The 20,145-nt window shown below is 38.9% G+C and overlaps 1 protein-coding gene across 2 annotated transcripts; it reads left to right on the top strand.

The window, feature by feature from the left end:
* The first annotated feature begins 1,501 nt into the window (after positions 1-1,501).
* On the top strand, positions 1,502-17,746 carry LOC143881515 (NADH dehydrogenase [ubiquinone] iron-sulfur protein 8-A, mitochondrial). 2 transcript variants are annotated; one of them, XM_077384617.1, is made up of 8 exons: positions 1,502-1,689; positions 4,512-4,590; positions 15,533-15,586; positions 15,713-15,804; positions 15,892-16,005; positions 16,998-17,065; positions 17,177-17,288; positions 17,378-17,746. In XM_077384617.1, exons 1-8 carry the CDS (start codon positions 1,633-1,635, stop codon positions 17,471-17,473), a joined length of 672 nt encoding a protein of 223 aa, XP_077240732.1. In that variant the 5' UTR covers positions 1,502-1,632; the 3' UTR covers positions 17,474-17,746. The 2 variants fall into 2 exon arrangements, with proteins under 2 accessions (XP_077240732.1, XP_077240731.1); XM_077384616.1 differs by lacking the exon at positions 1,502-1,689 and adding an exon at positions 1,772-1,794 and having other exon boundaries at positions 4,493-4,590.
* The last annotated feature ends 2,399 nt before the right edge of the window (positions 17,747-20,145 follow it).

Genomic DNA, 20,145 nt, shown 5'->3' with positions numbered 1-20,145 from the left:
GGGTCGAGCCGGGTTGAGCATTCAAAAGCCCACACGAATCTCGGGTCGAGCCGGGTTTGAAGGGGCCCGACCCGACCCGACTCGAGTTACATAAGTTATAGTATGTACATTTTTTTTCTATTGTTAGTTAAAAGTTAAAAGTGAAAACCCACACACCCACTGTTATTGTATGTGAGTGTAATTTTTGCTTCTATGAGTTGAGTTGATTCCAGCGTTTGATTAAACATTGTTTGATTGTAATTACAACATTGTTTGATTCAAGTGTAATGTAAGTGTAATTACATCATTGTTTGATTCAAGTGTAATTTCTGCTTCTATGAGTTGCCTTGCCTTGCCAAACAAGAATTTTCCATAAAAAATTGCGTCAGCGTGAAAAAACCCGACCCGACCCGAGATTTATCATGGGTAGGGCCGGGTTTGGGAATCGTGGGTTTTTCAGGAAAAAACCGGACCCGACCCGACCCGAGATATTTCTCGAGTAGTGTTGGGTTCTCCAAAACTCGACCCGTCCGACCCGAGTTGCAGCCCTACTCCTTGATATTAAAAAATCCATATGTAATGGCTAATCTAAAAGAGGGGCCACATGTAGGCCAACCCTCAAAATAAAATCAGCCGAGCCATTCACGACTTCTAACGAGACAAAAGTTCTCGGCCGAGTATCACCGGCCACTCCACTTCACGGGGTCCAGGACCAAGAGATCTGTGAAACTACCGATAACTCTAAAAGCTTAAGCAGTTAGAGATGATGTTATTTAATCTTTTATACTTTGACGAAAGCAGCCCGATTTACGCCAACATCTCCATAACAACGGGACAAGATTGTTAGATTTCTCTCACAAGCACACTTTATCTGTTGATCAAGAAACCATCGGTTTCGCTTGGTGGGCCGAGAATGCCCAACTTGTTAGGTAAACTACTTGGGGCTCACGTAGCCCATGCATAAAGACAACATCTGTTGAGAAGTGGGCCCATGTGGCTGCTTTCCCATGCAACAGGCCATCCACAAAATGCCTTCAATGATGGTCCCTAGCAAGTCCCATAATAATGATTGTATCAAACAAGTGGATGGATAAATGACAATACCTGTAAAAAAACAAAAGGGATTTGATAGGGTCCATCGCAAAAGGCATTTCATGGCTGGTCTAACATGCGACAGATCCTCTGCGAAATGCTAGCAATTCCCAAAAACGCAAGGTATATTGTCTTTTATTTTTGCTTTCGAGAGGCACATTCACGTTCTACAATTGAAGGGTAAGGAATAAAAGTGTTGAGAAGAGTGCAATTATCAAAATAAGGGTAGGTCGGTTGATGGAGAAACTTTTATAAGTGGAAATGGTATTTTCGACCCGTGGATACCCCAACGTTATTCGTTAAGTTGCAAAGAAAAACGTTAAGAGGGCTGAATTTATCCTCAAGCAGTGAACCATTCTGACAGAAACCGTTTGCGGGGTATCATTTCCCTTATAAAAGGGCAAATATATATTAGGGCCGTTTCTTTCCCAGTCCACCCCTTCGTAGTGTAATAGAACAATCATAGTCTCATAGATGAACTAAAGGAGGAAGAAAAGGGGCAAATATATCACTGACATTATACTATAGATAGCGTGATTCGATCCCGTGACCTCTCTTTCTATGGCTGCAGCAATCCTCGCTCGGAAATCTCTCCTCGCTTTTCGCGCTCGGCATCTGGTAACATTTCATCCACTCTATGTGTTGTTTCCTTATTTCATCCCTCCATCTCTTTCGATCTTGTAGCATACTAATTTTGCTCTTAGCTTTTTCATTCATGCATGTGTAAACTTTCTAAACCCTAGCCTTCTTTTTATTTTTCTGAATTTCCTCCTTTTGATTCTACTGTTTGAATCTGTTGGTCTGTGGAATTAACACAAAACCGATCTGGAAATCTTTTATACATTACTTGATCCCTGTTGAATCTCGAGAGATTCTTTTTATTTATATGAAATTGGGCTTTTTTTTTTTTAGTCTAGAACAAGAGGTATTTCACTGCCTGCATGTTTCGTGCTTAGATGGGTCCCACTTAGGGTGGAATTAACAAATTAGTTTAGATATTTGTAGTTTGTGGAGATTTTTCTCTAGTTTTTTGGTATGACTAGGAGTCTTAGAGATAAGAGTCGAGGTGTCTAGAATCTAGACTAGCTTGGGTAGGAGTTTTAGAGGAAGTGGCAAGTGAGTTTTTGGAATCTAGACTAGCTTGCGTAGGAGTTTTAGAGGAAGTGGCAAGTGAGTTTTTGTTACGTGCCTAATCGGCCGTAACGGAGATAAACAAAAAGAAAATAGAAATGAGGGGGAGAGAGGCTGATTTGCGGCAACCGGACCTCCAAATGGCTCAAATTGAGAGGAGCCGTGACTCTCCAAAACAAAGTTTCCTTTGCTGTTGTAAAAATCTTCTCTTCTTTTTATTTCATAGAAATGCTACTACATAAATACAAGCAAGATCTAAACTAATTTGGGGTCTCATTTTAGCTCGCTTTGGGGTCTGTTGGGTCCCATCCAAAACTATGGCTGACTTCATTAGGAGTTGGGAGTGGAATCCTTGGAGAAAGAAAAGCAGGATTCTCTGGAAGATGTGCCTTCTGGCTACGTGGTGGTTTTTGTGGAAAGAGAGGAATGCGCGAGTCTTTGAAGGAGAGGCTAGGTCTCCCTATTGGATTTATGTAAAGCTGATAGCTGCTGTTTTATCTTGGGCTCGGAGCCTCCCTTTGTTTTGTTTTGTTTCAGCTTTTGACCTTTGGGAAGGTTGGGCAATCATCTGTAAGGAAGGGGCCAGCAAAGTGAAAATCATCCAATCTTGGCATCCTCCTTCAGATGGGCTAATGAAGCTTAACTTTGATGGTTCGTCTCTTGGTAACCCTGGAGAAGCAGGAATTGGGGGTTTATGTAGAAATGACAAGGGAGAAGTTCTTTGGGCTTACTCGGGACTTATCGGAGTAGCGGACTCAAATGAAGCAGAGGTCAGAGCTGTTCATAGCGGGATCAAGTATTTGGATAGATCGGCTTTTGACAAAATTATAGTGGAAGGGGATTCCTTAAATGTAATTCGCTGGCTTTCGGGTGAGGCGATCCCTCCTTGGAGATTTTTGCCTTTTTTCGAGGAGATTGAGGACCTGGTTCAGGGTTCTTCTATTGTGTTTGACCATGTTAGGAGATCAGCCAATGCTGAAGCTGATTCTCTAGCTAGGGGAGGTGTTTTTAGGGCAGTTTTAGAGTGGTTTGATTATCTTCCTCCTTGACTTATTGTAATTTTTGTCTTCTCTTTGTTTCTCTTCAGGACCATCTCGGTTCTGTTTTTATATAAATATGCCTTATTAAAAATAAAAATAAAAAATACAAGCAAGATGGAATGCCACATCACAAGCCCATTTACCCACCAACAAGATACATCACAAATAACTAACTCCACAATCCTAAACTACATACCCACAACTACAATAACTACTAGATTATAATTACCCATAAACATAAGAACATATCAGTTTTTTTTTTTTTTTGGTACCATAGGGTATCCCCCACCCCACTTTGTAGGGCGGGACTATTCCCTAGGGATGCGCGCAGGCACCCGGAGTCCACACATATCAGTCTTCTATTTGGTATAAATAACATGTAAGTAGCGTTTTTCAAGGAATGAAGAAATTTATCCTAGAAATTGTGTTTTTGCACACAGAGGGGGGACTGGGTCTTCTTTCAAAGTGGGCTGAGAGGCTGATCTTCCCTCTAAGAAGATCAATCACGTTGCGAACTGATATGATCTCTAGGCTCTATTGGGAATTTTTACTGAACACTTGAAGGGCACTAGATGAACTTACCTAAGGAATTAATTAAGGGGACTACTTTTATCGAACACTTGGAGGAGCTGAAAATAAACGAGCCAAGAAGAAGAGAGAAAAAGGAAATAGGGAATCGAGATCAAGAAAAAGGAATCGAGATCAAGAAAAAGGAATCGAGACCAAAAGAAGAGATCAAGATCAAGAAAAGAGATGCCCAATCAAAGTTGTCCTAGTAATGCAAGACCAAAGTTGTCCTAAAAGACACATAAAAATTAGAATATGAGCCAAAGGATGGTTCTTATCACGAACCGATTTGGGTTCGTAACACTGCAATTGGTAATGAAAGGCTTGTTAAGGAGTCGTTAAAACCTAGTCGTTATCGAGGTCTATCTGACAGAAAATATTATGACAGTTATTGCACCTTGTGTACATTTTGTCTCTGCTTCTTTAGTAGAAAGAAATGTCTGGAAATCTGACTATTTCATAAGGTTTTTTCAACTTGCATTCTGGAGTCTAGATTTATTCTTGATGCACTTCAAACCTAATCTATCACTTTCCTGCTTATACTTCTGATTGCAAATCAAACTTTCTGTTCACGCTCTTTTTTTTTTCCTTTTGTCTTTGCTTGACTTTTCTTGAAAGAACTTCTCATTTCCTGAGAATTCTCTATTATGGACTTCAAATCTAAGATATGGAATTTTAACCAGGGCCTTAACTTTTTTGAAGGTTGGTGCTGGACAATCTCTACAAGATTCACTTAATTATGGACTGCGATTCCCTTCACGCCCGTTTTCCACTTTCAAAGGTTTGTTTTGTAATCATCAATCTGCCATTATTTTTTTGAAAACTAATAAGTCTCAATATTGGATTACCAGATGTGGCTATTGTCAAAAATCAAATATTCCATGACGTAGCCCAATGTAGACGGTTTAATTCATATAGCTATAAACTAAGTTTAAGCTCTCAGATCATTTTAAGGTTCATAGATTAATATCACTGAATGCTCTTATAAGAAAGATGAACTATCACATAAGAACTTGTCTAGAATGATTTATTTTGAACCACTAGAAGAGGCTTCAAAACCATAGTGAACTTGAGTCTTCTACAAGGGCGAAATAAATATCATCTAGCATGCAATATCTTCTATTGTTGGAGTTCAAGACATGCCAAATACATTACATAGGATTCCAAAGTAAGAGTAAATGAGTCAATGGGAGTGGAGCCTTACAAAGCTAATATATCTTAACAGGCAAACAGCAACAGCAACAGCAGTGCAATCAGCTTGAAAAATATAATTGTGTGAATCATTTTTTATAAGCAGGGTAGAGCAAGGGATTTCCAATGATAGATTAGCAAAAGCTTTTAGGAATGTTTTAAAAGGAGGGATTTCCAATGGTAGTGCTAGGAATGAAATATTGTTCGATTTGTTTAAGACCGAGATATCTAATTGCAACTTTTAGGAATGTTTTAAAAGGCAAGGGCTTTAGGTGTTCAACTCTCTCGTGAGGCGAGGAGTAAGCCTCGCAATATGTGTTCCGTGGATTTTTTGCTTCCCTTTGCCGAATCCGTGTAGACATGCGAATTGGACATGGATTCACGTTGGACACACCAGATTCTTATTGTAGCCGCATACCTCAGGGATCTTGTTTTTTCAGGCAAATCTATCACAGTGTTGTCTCTTTTAAAATGCAAATCATGTATATTGTCCCTTTAAACGTATTTTCTTCTTAACTTTTCTTTGTTTAAAAAAAATAAAAGCACAACCTATCCTCTCTCAATAAAAACCCTAGCGCCTCTACTCTCCACCCTCGAACATTGACCACCTACCCGTTCTTCGTCTCTTTGTAAAAAGCCTAATATCTCGACCCTCAACCCTCAAAATTTTCATGAATATATATATATATATATATATATATATATATATATATATATATATATATATATATAGAGAGAGAGAGAGAGAGAGAGAGAGAGAGAGAGAGAGAGAGAGAGAGAGAGAGAGAGAGAGAGAGGTTGGTGTTCCTGCACAAGTGTGCAGGTAAGCTTACCTGCACATGAGTGCAGAAACAGGGTGGGGGCCCACATTTTTTGGAGTTTCAAAGCATTCACTTGGAAGGCCCTTCCATGGATAGGGTGTGGCCCAAAAATCAGCCCCATTGGATTATCCTAACCCTGCCATTTGTGGAGGGGAAAATGGGCAGAAACATGGGCACACAGTGTCTGTCCATTCCCCCCTCCCCGCCCACCTTTGATTGGGTTAGGAGGTTCCAATGGGGCTGATTTTTGGGCCACACCCTATCCATGGAAGGGCCTTCCAAATGAATGGTTTTGATCCTCCCAAAAATGTGGGCCCCCACCCTGTGTCTGCACTCGTGTGCAGGTAACTTACCTGCACACTTGTACATGAACACTTTTCTCATATATATATGAGTAAAGGGTTCCTGTGCTCGAGTGCAGATAGCTTAATTGCGCTCGAGTGCAGAAAACAAGGGTGGGGCCACATTGTTGGGGTGATCCTACCTTCTCTAGTCCGCTGACCAAAAACACTTTCCTCTATATAATATTGAATGGTTCATGAATATATATCTATATATATATATATAATTAAAATTAAAATTTAATTATTTATTTATTATTTTATTCAATAAAAATCATCAAATCCACAAATCCTACCTTTTGGGGTTTGGCGAATCCGACTCCTCGATTCCGTGTCGATCCCGCCCCACGAATTTGAATCAATGCAACACAGCTCACAATTTATCTGCCTTTTAAAATTTTAAAAATTAGAAAAATAAAGAAAAAACTAAGAATAATAGTTAAGAAATGGTATAAATTCTAAAATAAAAATTTTTTTTGAATGAAAATTCTAGAAGAAACGTGCTTCATTTTCCAAGCATAAATCATCATTCAACTAAGAAAAAAAAATTAAAAATCTCAAACATCTAAAAAGATAATACAGTCTAGACTCTAGCTGGTTCCATGATATGTTCTACCAATTGATACTTGAGATGATTCATACCTCCAATGTACCAATGATCTTAAAATTTACGATCAATGTATCCCTAGATTGATCTCCAATGTGTTTCTAAAGCATATTTCCATGCAAAATCTTTTCTTATTGGTTTCATCCATATAAAAACCACAATAAGTTCTAGAATAACTCATTAAGCTAGCAAGCAACTCAAAATAACATAAAGGATACAAAAGAAGTCGAACTTCATTGAAGAGATGGAGGGGAAAGAAAAAAGTGCGTTTTCATTCTTCACAAATTATTCAACCAAAAGGTTGACCACTTGACTACCCCTTCTCTTAGAAATTGCTACATGCATGCTTGGAGCTTGCCGCCATATCCATTTGAACGTTGCTATATTGGAACTTACTACATTGAGTCATACTACATTGACTCTACTACATTGGGAACTTTCATCATTTACCTTATTATATTGGAAATGTACTCTCTTGGGAGTACATTATTGGGACAATTTATGTTTTGGAATTATTTAAGTCATTTACTTTATTTATGTTTTATATTTGATATAGTGTTACTAGTTTCTTAGGTAATCTAAGTATAGTTTTTTTTGATTGGTTGGAAAGCTAAGCATAGTTAAGAAGTGTTAATCTCGGATTTGAAATATGGTATGTATTTTAGGCCTTGTATATTTTTTTAAAGCCATTTTAGTGAAATTTGAAGTCTCTTGTGTAGTACAACAACTTGGGCTTTGTTCTTTGTGTGTTTGGTATCAAGAGGACAAGTTTCTTCTCTTGAATCTCATCTTCTCCTTCATCTAGTTGGTTTCATTCTAACAAGTGATGTCAAAGCCACCATTATGTGGTGTTGAAACTTCAGTCCAAAATTTATGCATGTTTTATTTCATTTTTTTTTGTTGAAAAAAGCTATACTAGTCAAAACGTGGCATTGTATATACTAATAGAAAGTTTTTTGAGTCTAGTTTCCAACAACAACAAAAAAAGGGTTAGTCAATCATGCTTTTCTACAAGAAGTTATCAATGAGTGAAGGTCTGTCAATGTGGATTGTTTTTCGAAATCCATATTTTCAAGCAATCTTTTACTTCTTATGTTTGGTTTAGAAGGATAATCTATTTTAAAAAGTTTTTGGGATGTTTATTGTCCAAAATTTAATAGTTCAAGGGAGAGGATTTACCTAATATTTTTATTACAATAGAGAATAATCTTCTTTTCTATGTATATATGTGTGTGTTTTCATTTGATAAGAAAGTTGTACCATATTTCGGGTGTGTTTGGTTGCACAAAAGCTCGGCAGCCGTCGGAATTTGGCTTGGATTTGGTATGCCATTCCACGTTTGGTTGCCAAAATAGCATTGGATTCCCTTGGATGTCTCCCATGTAATAAGTGCTTGTCTGCTTATGTGAATTCCTTGTCTCCTCCTTATGACTTTTAAACCAAATTCCTCTAAAAGCAAGGAATTTTGGTTGAATTTTCTAGGGAATGATGCTCTCTCTCTTTGTCTCTATTTATCTTCTCTCCCTATATTGGTAATGACACGTCCTACTTATTCTCTTACTCTCCGAGTATATGCCCGCAACCAAACACTACTTACACTATTCTCCGTGGAAATTCCAGACAAATCAAAATGCTTGTCTCCTCCCTTTTGACTTCTTATTCTACTACTCTCCAAACCACTCCCGCACAACCAAACATACCCTTAGTGAATTGAGAAAGAGAGCAACATTCTTCTCTTATTTCTCACGATTTGATTTTTTTTGGACAAGTGCCCTCCTTTGTGTACGGGGAAATAGTAGAAGTTTCTTCTCCTATTATTCCAATGACCTTATAAGAAGGCAACAATCATGTTCTTTGTTTATGCAGAAGCACCACTGAAACCGTTTTAGCCAAAGCTTCATTTAAAGCATTTTTTAGAGAAGCTATTTAAAAGTTGAATCTGAAGCCTCCCACATACAACGTTTGGAAAAAAGGATCGGACCATAGACCTATTTTTAAGGCTACGGTTGAAGTTAGAAAAATCGGGATGTATAATGAGTCTTTTTTGGAAATGCGACCAATACCAAGAAAGAAGTTGAAGAAAGCACAACACAAATCACGGTTCATTTCTTGCCGGAATGCTATCTTGTCGTTTTCGTTGATGGAAACTACCGCATTAATGGAAGAAAGAGAATAAGTGAAAGCTTTGAAGAATTACATCAATCTTCTCGAACGTGAAGTTACAAAATTGAAGATGAAGATTCCAACATGTACAAATAATGATTAGAAAGCTAATCTTTAGAAGTTTCTATTTTTTTGGGATTTTGATTTAAGGAAGGGTGTTGGAATCTTAGAAGCAAGAACCTTCTCTCGGGGTGCCGCTCCCACCTCGGAACCTCGATTCGGCACTCCTTAGGAAGGAGCTTCCAAGGAGCGCGACCCTAGAGAGACGGGAACCGCTCTAGTGACGCTCCCATCCTGCTTCTATTACTCTATAGGTCCCACTATCACCAACTTCCTTACATCAAACTCCTCTAACTCTTCAAAGCACTTCATTGGAGCAAGCACAAAGACTTGTGCATCTTCAGAAGGCATGAGGAACGAGTGCACACAAATGAAGATGGTGAAGATGGTAAGAAATTAGCTTTTAGATGTACTTAAATTTTGAAAGATACATATAAAAATGGTTAGAAACTATTTTTTTTGATGTACTTGAATTTTGAAAGATATATATAAGAAAATATTACATACACGCTCCCATGGCGCTCCCAAACTTAGACTCTTCTAGACCCCACGCTTCCCTGCCCCCGCCTCCGCCTCCGCCCCCGCCCCCGCCCCTGCACCCGCCTCGTGCTTCTAAGGTTGGAATGCGTAAATCAAAATCAAATGTGCCCTGGTTATGCCATTTGGGTTATCTAACATACCAAGCAGTTCTATATGTATGGTGAACCAATTATTGCAGCCTTTTTAGGACATTTTGCCGTGGTTTACTTTGATGATACACTGATTTCTAATTCATGTATTGACTCCCACATGTTCCATTTGCATGAGGTACTTGGTGTGCTACACAAGTCTAAGCACTCCGCCAAAGTTACTTGGTGTGCTATGTAGGTCTAAGGTGTTTGCTAACCTGAAGAAGTGCATGTTTATTAACCTGAGGAAGTCGTTCTAGGGTTATGAGGCTTCAAACAATGATGTTCGAATGGAAGAATCCAAGGTGAAGGCGATTGTTGATTGGCTTGTACCTTCCACCTTGACTGAGGTTCGGAGTTTTAATGGGCTAGCCTCTTTCTACCGCCGTTTCATTAGAGATTTTAGCTCCATTTTGTCCGTGATTACAGATTGTATGATGGGAAATGAGAGATTTATATGGACTTCAAAGGCGTACAACACCTTTGCACGCATGAAGGCATGACTATTGTCCCTGCACTTGCTTTACCAGACTTTTTTTTTGAATGGTAAAGGGTTTCATTCCAAGAAGTAAAAGACCGAGGAGGTCTATAAAGGAACAAAGAGAAAAATATTAGGCGACTGCAAAGGCAGGTCCACACGGGAACACAAGAAAAAAGCAATCAAGGGGACATGAAATCAAACAACTCCACCTCTGCCCTCGAGACACCCTCTCTAGCTAGATTGTCGGCCACCCCATTGGCCGAGCGCAGGACATGAAGGAAAGATTGATTGGCTGCACCCATCCTAGCTTGGATCTCATCAAAGAGGGCGTGTTTGGTTGCACGAAAGCTCGGCAACCATTGGAATTTGGCTTAGATTTGGCATGCCATTCCACCTTTGGTTGCAAAAATAATATTGGACTCCCCTTTTACTCCCTTGGATGTCTCCCATGTAATAATTGCTTGTCTGCTGACGTGGATTCTTGCTCCCTCTTTAGGACTTTTAAAACAAATTCTTCCAAAGCAAGGAATTTTGGTTGAATTTTCTAGGGAATGATGCTCTCTCTCTCTCTCTCTCCTTCTCCGTATATTGGTAATGACACCGCCTACTTATTCTCCTACTCTCCGAGTATATGCCGCACAACCAAACACTACTTACACTTTTCTCCAAGGTTAGAGATGAACGGGAGGGCGGGAAATATGATTGAGAACTTGATGCTGTCCTTGAAAAAGTATAAGAAAGGTTAGAGATGACCAACATGAAGTACAAAGCTCGAGCTGACAAGCACAAAAGACAATTGATATTTGACGCCGGTGGCTATACATGGGCTGTTTTAACTCGAGATCGTTTCTCGGTTGGTGGTTATAACAAGCTACGCAACAGGAAAATTTGTGGTGATTGAGAAGATCAACGATAACGCATCGCCTAATTCTGCCAAGCTACTTGAAGACTTCCGATATTTTTAATGTGAAACATTTGTTTTCTTACTGTGGCAATGACTCTAGCAACCACCCTTTAGATTCGAGGATGAATCCTTCTCAAACAGGAGAGACTGGGGAGACTGATGCAGAGCAGATGGTGGATAAGTTTTACAGCAAAACTTATTCACGCAAATGATAGAAGGGGACACGCAAAGCTCCATCACTGTGTCTATGAGATGATTCTCAGTGCTGGTGGGCCAAGGTATCATCCGCACGTTTTTAGTTTGATTTTCATTCATGCTTTCATAGGGATTTGTTAGTTTTAATGGGTTTTTGTGTTGTGGACCCCATTTGCATTTTCCCGTTAAGTTTTTTTCCTTTTTATTTTATTCATGTAGTGAACTTAAGTGCTGGCCCCATTTTCGTGGGTTTTCTCTTGGGCTTTTATAACCCTAAGGGTGCATTGTACTAGGTTTTTTTTGGGACAGTATTGAATTAAGAAAAAGGAACGACCCTTTTCCTCTCCCTTTTTCTCTAAGAAGGTGGACCTTAGAGTTTTCCAAAGCCTATCTTGTGGTCAAGCGTTAGATAATTTTCTCTTTCATTTTGTTGATTTTCTATACTTGTTCCTGCGCCAATTTGCAGATGGTCCTGTTGGAAAAACTCAAGTTGTCACATTGTTTGCCAAAATAGTCCCCGTTGTCCCTTTGGACATATCCTGCAGTATCTTTTGCTGCCACTAGTCTCCCTGGATGTGACCTCAGACCAATTATCCTGATCATCCTGCCGATCTCAGCTGTTCCTGACTCGAATGCGTCCTGCTGTTTTTCATCTTCCTCTCATTGGAGAGAGAGAAGCCATACGAGGAACATTTCCCCGTTCACCCTAACTTCAACCCCGGCCACCTCCTTTGGAAAATTTGATATCTGAATGTGAGACTAGGGACTTCTTAACTAGAGAGAATAGAGGTTTTCTGCTATTTTTCAAATGAAGGAAATTATTATTTTTCTACTGCATGTGGCATGTGCGGCTGATGCTGTTGGAGGATGTGATGGTGAACTGTGAACCTGAAAATGGCAGTCATTCACTGTCATAGTTGGGCATATAACTCTGGAGTTTGGAGCTCTTGCCAGCAGTTTAATTGACACTCCCAGTGAATTCTGACAGGTGTGCTCATCAAAATTACATGTAATACTGATGCATGAGGACTACTTACGACAATAGGAGCTAGGAAAATTCATTTTGGACCAATGCAAAATTAAAGCGCTTCTTCAATTTGTCCCAGATTAGATTAATGGAAATGAAGACCACATCTCCAATTTTTGACAATAGTATCTTAAGGCCCAAATGTCTCCCTTTTTTCCAAGATGGCTCACTTTTTAATCTAAAAAAAAAAAAAATTAAAAAAAAAATTATATATATATATAGAGGAAAGTGAAGCTACACCGCCGGTGTAGCTAACTTAGCTACACCGCCGGCTTAAAATACAATGGGCCCACATTGTTTTGGTGATCCAAAGAATTCATTTGATTGACCCTCACATAGATAGGGTGTCCACCAAAAATCAGCTCCATAGGATCATCCCAACCCTACGATTTGTGGAGGCAAAAATGAACGTGTAAAAACCTTCACAAATTTGTCCATTTTTGCCTCCATAGTTTGAAGGGTTGGGATGATCCTATGGAGCTGATTTTTGGTGGACACCCTATCTATGTGAGGGCCAATCAAATGAATTCTTTGGATCACCAAAACAATGTGGGCCCATTGTATTTTAAGCCGGCGGTGTAGCTTCACTTTCCTCATATATATATATATATATGAGGAAACTGTTGGTGAGCTTAAGCTCACCAAACTTATGGTGAGCTAGCTTGCCCAATCACATGGGTCCCAGTTTCCTCTATATATATATGAGAAGCGTTCCTGCGCTCGAGCGCAGTTGGGTTATCTGCGCTTGAGCGAGAAACAACATTCCATTGGCTGTGTAAGTGGGTCCCATGTCTATCACATTTCTTTTAATAAAAATTCGAAATGACAGTCGAGCCCTTCTATTCCTTTGAAACAAAATTGAAATTCCAGTCGAGTCCCTCTCTCTCACGACGACTTAAGAAAAGAGATTTTGCAGAGAAGAAAAAGGGGAAATACTAGGGTTTCCAATCAGCCCATGGGTGGCCCACCACTTGGAGATGAAGAGGCATGATGTGCAAGCCCCTGCATCACAAAAAACAACACAAAATTATGGGAATTCAAGAAAAAGATGTAAGAAAAAAACAGCAGATTTGTTATAAAATCGACTTTCATTGATGCAAATTAAAAAACCCACCTCAAACACCAAATTCCTAGAGAACACAGATTTTATGACATCAAGTGTAGTTATGGAAACAGAAACAGAGTTCTGCTGATGGCAGAGAGAGGGAGGGAGGGAGGGAGGGTTAAAATGGGGTTCCCTGCTGGGTTCTCTGCTCAGACAACACGAAACAGATCCTCTCTCTCTGTGCAATCGTTAACGCTAATGCATTGGTGTTACCGTAAAGGTCTTTTTTCATGAATAAAATGTTAGGTTTCTGATTTTTTTTTTGAACAATCCATACCAATGCCCACGACTTTATTGAGGATATTTGTCCACTTCTGGAGTGCATGGAAGAAGAGATTTAAGCACAAGACTCATTCTTCTCAAAGCTTTCTCTTCAAAATCGCAAGTCTCCGCCCTAGTTTCTCTCCAAAGCGCCGTATTTTTTCTCTCCTCTCAAATCTCGCAACAGAGAAAGATATATCGATTTCATACTTTTTATTTCTGTAAACGCATGCCCGGGACCCACTCAATGTAGCCAATGTAAAACGATTTAGTGCTCTAGCACAGATAAGGGTATCTGCGCATTACATGTATTTGGAAATATAGGAAAATATGATTTATAACCCTAATCAGGTAGTTGCACTTTTTTTCATCTTGCCCCTGTCTATTTTGTTTTTCATCTTCCTTAAACCACTTTTTTTTTTGTTATATGGTATCTTAGAACACCCATTTCCAATTGCTGCAAATCTTGCTGTAATGCCTCTTCTTGCTCACCAAAGGCCATTTAGCCAGTTGTCTTACAGACTGGTTTAAAGGTCTATAGGTCGTGCAGCCCAAAGAAATAGAAGTTTTGTCGTACGGTTTTATGGATAAAGTAGCAATATGTTTTAGGAAGTATTTTGGTTGTGGAAGGTTTGTTCTAGGTAGGGTTTTAGATTTGGATCCGATCCTAAAATTGAAAATCTTGCAGATTTTGAAAAACCATCCAGATTTGAGTTTTTATGATCTGATTGACCTCGAATTTTGAGTCAACCTAAAAGTGATTTCCTACCACATGCTTAAATTTCAAAGAGATCCAAAGGTCTTCTTTAATGAACCTTTGGAACAATTTATTAAAGGGAGATGATAAATTCGCACCCCCTGTAGGATGATTTGCACCCCTTGTAACGTGAATTGTGGCAGACTTTTTACATTTTTTGACATCAAATGATCAAATCATGATATAAGGGGTGCGAATCATCCTACAGGGGGTGCAAATATATCATCACCCTTTATAAAAATAGCCATTTCTCTAAATCTGAAAATTTTGAAAGTGGGTTTTCTTGAAATTCTTGAATTGGATTCCTTCTAATTCACTACTAGAATCCAATTCTTAACCCTCGTGTCCGTCGAGCATTCCCTTCCCTAGAAATATCCTACATCACTAATTGTTCTCCTTTTGATACTCCCACCAGACGAACCTCTAAACAGTTCCAATGACTTTATTTGGAAACTCAACACATCCCAAAAAGATTAATGATATAATGACAGACCCAGCACCTCTAATCACGCATGAATGAACCGATGTGGTTGATCATCTCTCCCACTATCCTATACATGATGCACATATTTTTGATCAGTGTCTTCCTGTTGTTGATGATGGTAAGTTGTCTCTATAGCTTCTCAAAAAAAAAAAAAAAAGGGAAAAAAGTAGAAGAAAACAAAAATCCTCTTCTCTACGAGGGAAGTGATGCTTACACTGTACTTTTCCACCCCAATTTCCTAGCGCCACAAGTCAACTCAATTCACTCAAAACTTGGCTCGCTCAAGTAAAGGGTTACTCAATCTTTTTTGAGAACTGAAAAGGCTTGATTGAACACTTGAAAAATCAGATGCCTGATTATAGCATTTGTTTTTAAATTCGAAAAAAAAATATGGTTGGGTATTCAACCGAGTTTGAGATAAATGGACCCAAGTCTACTGATACTGTTATTAGGCCAAAGTTTTGCATGTATTGATCATGAACTTGCAATGGTTTCCTGTTTGGAGATGCAAGGTCTATATTGTTATTTGCAGTTCATCTTCTTCGCTTATACGCTTGTCATCTTACAATAAATATTTAAAAGTAGTTCTTGTCAACTGAAAGTTATGCGACTTGTGTTATGGATCTTATTTATTTGTCTATTATCTACAAACTTGTAGAGGATGAGGAAAGAGAGCAACTCACAAAGGAGATCTCCAAGGATTGGAATTCTGGTAATGTCATCTAAAGATTTATATCTCTGCAGTAACTTACTATAAGAAATTTGCCATTCTCAACAACTGCTTTAGTAAATTTTCTAGATCTGCAATGGGGACTGATGTTTTCTTTGTGGATTGCAGTTTTTGAACGAAGTATTAACACATTATTTCTTACTGAAATGGTTCGGGGTTTGATGTTGACGCTGAAATACTTCTTTGAGCCGAAAGTTACTGTAAGTTCATCTTTTCCGCATTCTTTATTCTGAATACATCATTTACTGATTGTTTTCGTTCTCATGGTTTTATTGTGCTTGTTACAGATTAATTATCCATTTGAGAAAGGTCCTTTGAGCCCTCGTTTTCGTGGAGAACATGCTCTGCGACGTTACCCAACTGGAGAGGAACGTTGTATTGCATGTAAACTATGCGAAGCCGTAAGTGTTTATATTTCTCTGCTGGTATAAATGGGAAACATTTCTTTGTTGAGATGCGAATATAAATTGACTCTTAGATACAACACATTGGTGATGTGGTCACAGAATACCTGACACGCTGGCAAATCCTTAATACGTTTATTTATTTTTGTATAAAAATATAAGAAAAAGGATGACATTCTTTTCATCCGAATGGATAGAAGATCCACGTAACTAATAATAGTAATACTGAAAATTAATGAATAAAATAGCCTGACATTTGGTCATAAAAGTCATGTTCCCGGTGGTGGTTGTGGTGGTGAACTTTAGTTGTTCATATGTCCAGAAATTGACATTTTCTGTTTCTGTGTTTTTACCATCAGCTTCAGGGTGCTAAATAAGCTGGAAAAGTGGAAATCGAATGGTGAAATGTTATCAGCAAACTTTATTAAAAGTACGGTATGGCCCGCACCATAGGATGATCCAAACCGTCAATTAGATGGGCCACAGCCTAAATAGGTTGTGCCCAAAAATCATTTCTATAGGTTGATCCTAACCCTCCGATCTATAGAGGGTTAGGATCAACCCTCTAACATTCAGATCGGAGGGTTAGGATCAACCTATGGAAATGATTTTTGGGGCCCAACCTATTTAGGCTGTGGCTCATCTAATGGACGGTTTGGATCATCCTACGGTGTGGGCCATACCGTACTTTTAATAAAGTGAGGGGTGCCCTCATCAAAATACAGTAGTGCTGATAACATTTCCCATCGATTGCAATCATTGCATTGGTATTGGAATTGTAAAAAAATCTTGAACAAGTACTTTAAAAGCTTGCCCTTGGCCTTATTAGAATTGGCTCAAGGTCTCAAAAAAAAAAATTAAATAAATGTAACATAAAAGTCAAATCTATCAAGTCTCGGAGTCAGATTCAGGCTTATAAAATCACTGGGTTTGCTTATTGAGTTTTTAAACCTGTATACACATTAATGAAGTTGGCATTCTTTGATCAGATATGTCCGGCACAAGCAATTACTATCGAAGCAGAGGAACGAGAAGATGGTAGCCGTCGAACTACAAGGTAACGTGTATTGATTTGAGCCTTTGAAAAGAAAAGAAAAACGTGTATTGATTTGTTTTCCTTGATAGTTCAGTTTCATATGGATCGCATCTTTTTTTATTCTATATCCAGGTATGATATTGATATGACAAAATGCATTTACTGCGGATTCTGCCAAGAGGCGTGCCCCGTTGATGCAATTGTTGAAGGGCCAAACTTTGAATTTGCTACTGAAACTCACGAGGTGACGTCCCATCTTCTTTGTTAAGAGTTTTAAGGTTGTTTCTTTTGTGTTTTGGAGAGAGACATTCAAATTCGTTCTCATCACTGCAGGAGTTGTTGTATGACAAGGAAAAGCTGCTCGAAAATGGGGATCGATGGGAGACTGAGATTGCGGAAAATCTCAGATCCGAAAGCCTGTATCGCTGAGCTCTATCCTGCCTATTTTGGACTTTCTTTTTTGGTCTCAAAACACACAAAATAATAAGCAATGTTTATACACTTAAGAATTTCTAAATTGGTTTTGTTTTCAAGTGGTGTACTTTGAGGAAATTGAGTACAGTTCCGTTAGTACATAACTTTGTGGAAAAGGTCGAGTCAGAAGCGATCTTAATTCACATGCATTTGTTAAGATTCAGCCAAGGGCGTCTTTGGATGGAGCTTAAACTGATCCTTTTTTACAAATTTGATTGTTTGAAGTTATATTTCATTTGCAATAGGGCAAGAAGGCTTCTTTGGAAGTCATAAGCTATATTATTTCTGATTTCTTTTATGGTTACCCCGGCAGAAAAAAGTGCAATGGGGCTCACCTATTTAGATGATCTAAATCACTCATTTGTTGGTCTCTGTCGATAGGTCGTGCCCCAAAAATCTTCTCCATAGGGTGATTTAATCCTTTGGCTTGTGGAATTTTCTATGTGAAGTTTATTTAAAACATTTTAAGCCTTCTATTTTACAACATGTATATCGTTTCTGATAGAAAACTTTTTCATGAGAAATTTTTTCTTTCTTTCTAGAATTTAGAGGGAAATGTTATGATAATGTTTAATTTAGAGCGATATTATGATAAATTAAAGGTCCCTTTGCATAAAAAATTGAATAGGGTTGGTTTAAGTAATATTTATTCACCCATGAAAAAGGTAGGAACTTTGGAAATATTTTCCTTTGCAGAAAATTCCTTCAATCAAAACAGGGCTTTAGTTTTATAGGGGAAGATTAAGTGGTGATAATGGTGATCGGAATACGACTTACATTCGTAGTCACTTGTTCTAGAAAAAGGTCGAGCCACATCCATTCTTTGTTGATTGAGGGTGAGCCCACTGATGATCAGTCAGTTTTTTCAGCTGAGATTGTCTGGTTCTACACGTCTCTTCAGTCATCTGACTAGAGAGCTTCCGATACTGGAGGAGGATATTGAGTTTTGACTCCTTGGATGTTCTCAATGAATGATGCTCGGTCCGTCATGGCAGATGGTTTATGTCTTGCTTTCTCTCAGTGTTGTTGGGAGGTGGGTTGTGGTCATCTGATGGCTTTCTCTGATGAGTTCTTTGATGGAATGAGCGTAGATAGAGTACCCACATCACTTTCATCACTCTTCCCAAACGAGATGGCGCAGAGCTGTTGACATATTTCCACATGATTACCATTTCCTATGGGTTCTGTACAAGGTTCTCACAGAGATTTTCAGTAGGTTTTGCCATGTTCTTGGGTCTTTAATGTCCAAGACACAATGCAGTTTCATACATTGGAGGCAGTTTCTCGACGTTGCATTGATTGCTAATAAGTGTGAGAATCACTATCACCGTGGTTGCAATAGTGGTATACTTCGTAAGTTTGACATGGAGAAAGTCTATGACAGAGTGGAGTGGAATTGCCTTGATTTTCTCACTGGGCGTATGGTTTTCATAAGTCATTCGCATGGCTGGTTGCAATCTTGTGTGTTCTCTACTAGGCATTCTGTGTTAGTGATCGGGTCTCCTAGTTTGAAAGTTCTAATGGCTTGAGACAGGAGGATCGCCTCTCTCCTTTCTTATTTTTCAGATGATTAATGAAGCTAAAGAGTACTGGGCTGATTGTTAGTTTTAGAGTGGTTCCTCCAAAGTCGAGATCATTCACTTAAAGTACTCAAAGCGGTACTTTGCTTTTCCGCATTGTGGATGATATGTGGCAATTTTTGGCCAACATGTGAAGTTTTCCAAGTCATTGTTGATGGGCATGAATTGGAAGAGTGAAGTTGGAAGGCTGGTTGGAATATTGGGTAGCCGTGTTGGATCATTGGCCAATTCCCACTTTGCGCTTCCTCTCCATGCGAGTGTCCAAAGATTAATGGGACCCATGTTAGAGTGAGACTGTATAAGAAACTTTGTCCTTAGAAGAAAAGCTCATTATCCTTTGGGAGGGGATATTGGGATTACGCCCATCAAGGCAGTTCTAGACTACTAAGCCTACTTACCTTTTTTTTGGGGAAATGATAAATGCGCACTTTCTCATCACTTGGGACACCCAGCTGCATTGTACGTGGCAATCAGGTCACTTCATTCCTTCATATGTGAAGTCCATCAGTCCCTTTTCAGTCATAGATACACTGTAGCCGAGTGTCCCAAGTGATAAAAAGGGGCGCATTTATCATTTCCCCTCTTTTAATGTCTTCCTTTTGGTACCTTGTTAGCATTATTCAGAATATTGAATAGCTGCAAAAGTTCCTATGGAATGATAATAAAGCAAAAAATACCACCTAGTCAGTTGGTAGTCCGTCGACAAACTGAAAAAATGTAGGAAGTTTGGGAGTCTGTAGTTCACACTATCTTAGCCAAGTAGTTATGGAGATTCAAGGAGATATAAGGTGTTGGTTTAGGGGATTGGGATCCTTTATATGAGAATAGATTTTTGGGGGTAACTATTGAGACACATCTCTCGGTGTCTTGCTCACTTTAGAGTTTATCATATATCAAGTTTAATAGATGATAGTGCAGTGGGAATAGGGACCTATGAGGTTCGAGTTTCCTGACTTGTTTAGAGTTGCAGTTGATAATGAGGCTATTGTGGGAGCTTCCTTCCTTCCTACATTAGGTTCAATTGACTTATATATATTTAGGCTACTG

The sequence above is a fragment of the Tasmannia lanceolata genome, unplaced genomic scaffold (genome assembly GCF_043159265.1).
Source record: "Tasmannia lanceolata isolate RefF3 unplaced genomic scaffold, GAP_Taslan_0.1 ptg000007l, whole genome shotgun sequence".
NCBI lineage: Eukaryota > Viridiplantae > Streptophyta > Magnoliopsida > Canellales > Winteraceae > Tasmannia > Tasmannia lanceolata.
The sequence above is the reverse complement of the archived record's forward strand: the minus strand, read 5'-3'. Positions and strand labels throughout refer to the sequence as shown.